Here is a 7,846-nt window from a genome sequence, read left to right as displayed (position 1 = left end):
TCTACCACTTTTACCAAATTCTTATTAACTATAGTTCGGGGTGATACACTGATTTTACCTCCATGTATCTAACTGTTTTCACCATACTGGCTGTTACCTCCATTACAATGTACTGAAGATCACCGGCACCTTCCTCTGCCTTCTCATTTTAAGAAAGCCTGACTTTTCTGTGTGACATACTTCTGGACAAACACATAATAAAACTACTCTGTTACATAAAAATCCAACTTTATTGAACATAGGAATAAATGGATTTTCAAATTATTTTTACTTTAGGGTTATTAGTTTTGAAGCTATCTGATCCATGGTAGAACTTACTAAATGGCACTATACGAAGATGTTTTTCTATTACTTTTTCTATATTCATAAACAAATATATTTAAATCTAGATAGAAACATTTGTGATTGGATTAGTGCATGGTAATCCCTGCTCTCTGCACTGCTCAAGCTGGCAATAGGAGATCATCCACTCTACAGCAAATATGAAGCACAAGCACAAATTTGAATTTTATACAAAAATTCAGTTTTACTCTTATTCTTACATTAGTGGGAGCTGACATCTGTTAACTTACAGGCAAGCATATACTTTTGTTTTCTAACTCCTAGCTGAACAAAAATATACATAACGTATTGTTTTCATTAAGCAAGACTTGCTTTTTATATTTTAATGAGAATACCATGTGACCCTTTCATGAACAAAATGACCAGGGTACTAATGGAATCATCTTTGGAGGAAGTACTTAATACGCATATCTTATTTAAATAAATCCTCCAGTAAGAAATGGAGAAGTCACTGCCTTGACTTTGAAGGCTTTGTAGCTATCTGTCAAATTTCTATGTGCAGCTCACCAACATTCCCTTATTGGAAATATCAGTATTTCCATATCATAGTTCTCAAAAGGACTTGAAAGTCTCAAAACTCTGTATCTCCTTTGGCTTGCTTCTCTCTTGATTCCACCCAGGCTTTATTAATGGTTCGCTTCATATCATCATCTCCATCTTCATAAATTTTCTTTAGAACATTCATTAATCCCTCACTAGGATCTGTCTCAGCATCATAGGATGGCTTTCTGTTAAAAAGAAAACACACAATAACGGAAAAGTCAACATATATAGTGCCAGGTTGTTAACAGAGGGGCAGAGATAAGAGGAAGCCAGATTATCCATCAAAATATTCACCATCAATATAGCACACAGAATTCATCTTCATAATGCACACGTGTACACAGTGTAGAGAAGAGTGGTCATCAGAATGGTAGGCATTACCTTGGGATGCTGGGATTGCAAGGGATTGTTTTTAAGCAGGAAAAAGAAGTACTTACTTTTCTGACTTTCATTTTTAAAACCACATTATTCACATTAAAAATACCATTAATTAAGGGAAAAACCACAAGCATATTACACATGGACACATGCTAAGACTCACACATTGGAAAAGCCTTTCTCCTAAGCCTGAGATTCATGGATCTGAGCCTGGTGGTTAAAGAGCATAGTCTTAGAGTCAATTAACCATTCATTCAATTCATAATTATTATCCATTCAGTTCCTAAAGCGCAGACTACACTGGGCACTGGAAACACAGTAAGGCAGGGTCCTCCCGTACTCAGGCATTTCAGTCTAGATTTAGAACCAATTTCACAGATAGTCTGACAAGCCTAACCCTAGCCAGCCGCATCCCAAATGCATGCTGGGCTGGGGATTTAGCTCAGCCGCACAGCGCCTGCCTGGCAAGCGCAAGGTCATGAGTTTGATTCTCGGTACTGGAAAACAAACAAACAAACCAAATGCATGGTGGTCACCAGGTAAGAAAGCAATGTGGACAGCTATGTGACTCAGTACAGTAGTACATCACCACTGAAGAAGACAATCCAAAACAGAACAATTGACCTAGAATGGAAGCTTCTTTTTGCGGGGAGGCAGGGGTTTGAGACGAGGATTCACTGTGTAGTTCAGGCTGGCCTCAAACTTGTCATAATCCTCCTGCCTCAGCCTCCCAAGTGCTGAGGTTACAGGTGTACACCACCATGCCTAACTGAAGTACCTTTTAATAAATATTTTTTAAACATTTAGGATAAAAGTATTCTAGAATTTTTCACTCTAAGCCAATGATAATAAAAACTATCAGAAATGTCCCCCCAGAAGTGCCATGTGATCACAGACGGAGCTTTCAGAAGCTTTTCCTAGCCGGATGTGCTGTCCAGCGGGCCAGGTGCAGGAGATGGGGCAATGGGGATGTCTGGAGACAGCGTATCCGCCCCCCCCCCCCCATTCTGCTTCCTGGCCACCAGCAGCTCCACCCCTGTGCTCCACCACACCCTTCGGCGATGATGTTCTGCCTTGAAGGCAGCGGACGATGGACTGAAAGGGCCAAAATCACCCTTCCGCCTTCGACCACTCCACGGTTAGCCGGAGCGTCACTTGGGCAGCGTGTCTGTTTCTGCACTGACTTTCCCGAGCATGGCTCGGGCAGGTGCCACTTCAACCAGCTCACATACTCGTACATCTGCTCATCTGACTCAGGTAGACTATTTCCTGCATTTTTTAATTTAGAAAATTGTATTGCCTTTAATGTTTGTTTCTCATGAAACCTAATAATAAATTCTGGTTATTTTCTTTTACTATATTGTGTCTATTTTCTTTGTGAAAAATAACCTATAATTTTGTGCCACAATGTACAAAAACTTTTATCGTAAGTACATTAGATATAATGTTTATACTTCTCCAGAACTCAGTGATATCTTTTACAATACCAAATGGAGCTGTTTGGGACACTGAGACTGAATAGGAAGGGAGCGCCAAAAGATCTGGAAGGAAGCAACTGAAAAAGGAAGAGATGGCAGCATGTCAGAGGAAAAGTTCATGTTATGAAACAAAAGACAAAAAACATGTCTCCTTATTCTCAACGATTCATAATACAAAAATGATAGAACTTGAAAGATGAAGCTAAAAAAATTCCAACAGTGGTCAATGATTATAATTCTATGGGTGGTGCTGACAAGTTGACAATATCTAACAAGCTATCCTTTAATCAAACACTGGGGAAAAAATATTATAAAATAGTTATGCACCTTCTGCACTGAACAGTATGGAACTTGTTATTCATTCAAAACAAAGAGAAGTCAAAAAGTCACTTACAATTTAGATAGGTCTAACGGACCAAATAACTGAAAAACACGGGATGGCAAAATGGCAATGAAGATGTTCATCATCGACATCTTCACTATTACATTTAGTGGTTAGACATTTTATTGAAATTATACTACCCACATATCTTCCCAGAAGAATTTAAAGCATCACACCACAGTGATATATGCACACCCACATTTACAGCGGCACAATTTGTTATAGCTAAATCATGGAAACAGCCCAAATGCACATCAACTGGTGAAAAGATGTGGGTGTTTTTTTTACAACAGAGTACTACTGTGCCATAAAAAAGGATAAGCTCAAGACATTTCCAGCTAAATGGATGCAACTTGAGATCATACTCTTAAGTGAAATAAACTGGACACACATGTGTAAATACCGTATTGTTTTCTCTAATGTGAGAAACTGAAAGGGTAAGTAAGGACCACAATGTATAACAGATATTGTGAAGTAGGAAGAAATTGTTCAAATGGGAAAGTGCACTAGGGAGGGACAAGGGGGAAAGGAAGGGAAAAGAAAAAATGGAAAGAAAGCTTTTATACATAAGAAGTGTTGAAGGAAGGACAGGGGAATGAGAAAAAAGCAGCATCAAGTTATGTCATATACAGGTACAAATTCCCTATGATGAATGTGGTCATCGGTATACCTAAAATGTACCAATAAACTTAATTAATAAAAAAAGAAATTATACCAGGTGCAGACAAAAAAGAAAGGCCTATTAACAGAACAGTGCAAAGCATGTTGTTCAAAAACAATAATGCAAAAAGAATTCATAAAGACAGCAGCCACTACTGTCCAGACTGTAAGCCTGCGTTGTGTGCTGAATGTTAAGATGTACCACACACCGAACATTACTGAATAAATGTGATAAAATTGTCATTTTTATATTTGCTGTTATATTGTCTTATAAAAATTAACCAAAAGAAGCAATTTTGGGTCATCCTGTATTTAAATAATTGCACTGGTAAGTGGTTAAGTTGCAGGTGTCAGGTATTTTGTCCCAACAATGGGAAAGCTGACCAATAAATAATCTGAGGAATCAAAACATGATTCGGATACCTGAACCTTTCTGGAGCCCCTTAAACAAAATACTGGGAACAGGCCCAATATACAGAGACACACCTCTAAGTCCAGGAGTAAGAACTAAAGAGCCACCTGAAACTACAAAAACCTTCTCACAAACCAACTCCCTAGGCTATGTCCTCTTCAAACAGGCTCTGACAGTCAAAAAGAAATTAAGACAATGAAGTTAGTGAACATCAGGAGACAAATGGTCAAACGAAACTATAAAGCTTGCTCTATTATTCTTAGTCAAACTATAATCCCAGCCAAGAACTTGGTTAAAATCCTTAAAGAAATGAAAAGCAGACTCACTCTTTTTCTTTGCATTCTTTTTCAACCTGAGTTAAGTACTCCCACCGAGTGTTTTCAGCTTTCTTTCTACACAAGAGAAGAACTGTATCAGTCTTGATCTAGAAGGAAAGTGGGAAAAATACAAGCATGGTTATTTAGAGAACCGTTTTCTTCTCCATCAAGTGCCTAGTAAGTGTAACATTTATTCTAGGTGCTAGTAATACTTTTATGAATAGGCTAGAACCTGGGGAAAGACCATAAATAAGGAAAATTTCAACAGCTTCACTAACTGGTAAGTGCAACCCTCCCCCAAAACAATTAAAAAAAAAAAAAAAAAGACACCAAAAAACCAAATAGTTACGTGTAATCAAGATAAAGAGGATGTTAATGGGGAAGCAGTGGGCAAGAGCTTCATTTCGAAGGCTGCTCTGAAATGAAGTATGAATGGAAACCTAGGATCCAGGAGAAGGGCATTGTAGGCAGTTATAGAGCAAGGAGAATGGCTCCAAGAGGAGCTGACCTTGGCATGTTTGAAGAAAAGGAGCAGCTGAATTTTAGTGATTAAAGGAAAGAATGATATAAAGTATTTGGAGCAGGAAAGGAAGAAGTAACACAATTCTTTCAACAGTGCTCAAAATGTAACTCCTAGGACTCTTCCGAGTATTCCTTCATCTGTGGGATTGGTGGAAGAAGGATGCAGTGACACAAGCTAATCACTAAACTGTATCTTAATATTACTTTTAAGATGTTATATATAACATAGGCAGCAGAATAGAATATATATATACCCAATGTACTAAGCTTCATTTATATGAACTGAATAGAAAAGAATCATGTCACTAGTGAAAGCTGAATAAAAGTTAAAAAAAAAAAAATTTCAAGGTGGTATGGTGGCACACGCCTATAATCCCAGTACTTGGGAGGCTGAGGAGGGAGGAGCTCTGAGTTTGAGGTCACATGGGCTACAAAGTGAGTCCAAGGCCAGGCTGAACTGCATAGTGAGACCCTGCCTCAAAAAGACAAAAACAAAAACAGAAAAAAAAAAAAAAAGCTTTCAGTGTTTTTATAACTTCTATAATTAGGTTAAGTACTTAGGATTCCCTTTATGTATCAAAAACTTAAGCACAGTATACTTAATAATAGTTGCCATTAAATTACGCACCTTCTATTCCCCATATTTAATGCAACATTCTTATAATAATCAATTCCACAACACGAGTGGGCAAATGTTTTCTGTGAAGGGCCACATGGATCTGTTGTAGCTACTTAACTCTGTGGATCTGTTGTAGCTACTTAACTCTGCAGCTGCAGTAGGAAAGCAGACAAAACAAATACACCAAGAGCAGCTACATTCTGGTCACATCTTATTTACAGAACAGGCAGCGGGCTGCAGTTTGAGATACCCTAGTACAGTGGATAAACTAATTCTAATTACCTAGTTATCTCAATTTTAAGTCAGCCATGTTCACTTGAATTAGGTATCACAAAATTATGATAAGAAAGAGAGAGAGAGAGAGAGAGAGAAAGAAAGAAAGAAAGAAAGAAATCACACTCACTTTTTTTGAACTGCCTTCCACCGAGATGGGTTTCAAGAGATTGTTCACAATCATAGAGTAACTCTTCCCATTTAGATTCTTTACCAGAAGATCAAATGACCTAAGAACAATGGTGAGTGCATTAGCTTTATAGTTCTCATAAAAAAAAAAAAAAAAAACCCACAGCCACTGTGTACATTTGACCATGCCAGACCATGCCAGGTGATCTCCACACGCCTCAAAGCAGTTATAAAACATAATTCTAACTTGAGTAGAATTTTAGCAACTGTCCAGAAAAGAATCCTATAGTAAGGCTGATTCTCAATGATCACTGTCTTTCTCCTGATGAGAAAAACTCACCTCTCTGTGAAATGCACCTGCACGTTCTCAGCAGGAACTTGGTGAACTCCAGTTAAGGTAATGTAGATTTTCACAAACTTATCTGACTGATCCCATCCTACCAACAACAACAAGCAAAAGATGGGTCACAAGCAGGTCCCTCAAACTGTATCTGGAACACCAAAATGCATGTGGCTCATAAGAAAAATCAGTAATAAAGTAAAAATATGAAAACCCAGTAATAGAAACCAAATGAAGATCAGATAGTCCTTGTTTAATAACTGCTTGGTTTTGTGACCTGTTTTTTTTTTTTAACAGTTCTATACATGTTCTTTATAGGGCCTCAATATCTTGTTTTGTACAGTATACTTGTACAGTAAGTTTTGCTGATTGTACTATAGCGTACTATCACTTTTATGTTCTGTTATACAGTGGTACCTTCGTTCAGAACTTAATTCTTTCCACAATTCTGGTTGCAAACCAAATTGGATGAGAACTGAATCAAATTCAATGGTAGGTTCAATGGTGACTTTATGGGGGAATTTGCTTCAGTCCTTGTTCAAAATGGGACCAAAATTGTGGAATGAATTAAGTTCATGAACCGAGAAGCCACTTTATATTACAGTCATACATGTAAAAGTTGTGCAAATAAAAGCAAAGTCATCAAGTTGGGAGTCTCCTTTGACCATTTCTTTGTTCTGAATATTGGAATGCACATACTACGTACAGTTGCTCACTTAGCAACCAATTCCTTAGCAGGAGGACCTCCGAAGACCTGAATTTGGTCACTAAAGGAGGAGTATCTGTATAAATTTTTTAGATATGTTACATTCTTTTTAAGATTAGCTCGCCAGGCATGTTCCCAAGCACTTGGGAGGCTGAGGCAGAAAATTCACTGCTGGTTTGAGGCCAGTCTGGGTACATAGTGAGTTCAAGGCCAGTATAACCTATATAGTAGGACACTGTCTCAAAACAACAACAACAAAAGAGAGCTCATTTACTCTGTCTGGGAAATAATTTTGACCTATACCTAAATACTGATAATTCTCCACTAAACTACATGACTAAACATCAATACTGTCTAACTCTATAATTTCTACTTCTTTAAGCGTCTAAATGCAATTCTAGCTCCCTCAGTTCCTCTCCATGACAAGGTAAAGCATAAGCTTAAAACACTCCCAATTCTTCATCAGAACTTTTTTATCTAGCTAACCTAATATAAATAAATACCATTCCAGTATATATTGTCAACCTGCCGTCTAATCTAGACGAGCACTGTCAACATAAAAAAATATACAAGCCACATACAAAGTCTGAATCAGCAAGAGGGAAAATGCCTTCTGCTCGGCAGAGAACGAGATGGAGGCGCAGGCCATACCGTAATTACTGATCTTCACTGTGTATCCTGTTGTGATGGGAGCAACCACAGCAGCTGGTTTTTCATTGTCAAGAAGTTCTGGTTTCTTCTGTGA

At 37.9% G+C, this 7,846-nt stretch overlaps 1 protein-coding gene across 1 annotated transcript in view; it reads right to left on the bottom strand.

Moving 5' to 3' along the window:
- Window positions 1–211: 211 nt before the first annotated feature.
- The window catches only part of Cacybp (calcyclin binding protein), a 16,619-nt gene continuing 8,984 nt past the window's right edge, over window positions 212–7,846 (bottom strand). Inside the window, exons 3-7 of the mRNA XM_005375460.1 lie at window positions 7,753–7,798; window positions 6,396–6,492; window positions 6,057–6,156; window positions 4,522–4,619; window positions 212–1,070 (exon numbers count right to left, since the gene is read on the bottom strand). Of these exons, the coding sequence (XP_005375517.1) occupies window positions 914–1,070; window positions 4,522–4,619; window positions 6,057–6,156; window positions 6,396–6,492; window positions 7,753–7,798 (498 nt within the window). The 3' untranslated portion in view covers window positions 212–913. The remainder of the gene's footprint in view (window positions 1,071–4,521; window positions 4,620–6,056; window positions 6,157–6,395; window positions 6,493–7,752; window positions 7,799–7,846) is intronic.

Source organism: Chinchilla lanigera, unplaced genomic scaffold (genome assembly GCF_000276665.1).
Source record: "Chinchilla lanigera isolate Chin_1 unplaced genomic scaffold, ChiLan1.0 scaffold00005, whole genome shotgun sequence".
Taxonomy (NCBI): Eukaryota; Metazoa; Chordata; class Mammalia; order Rodentia; family Chinchillidae; genus Chinchilla; species Chinchilla lanigera.
This window is presented reverse-complemented; position numbering and strand designations above follow the sequence as displayed.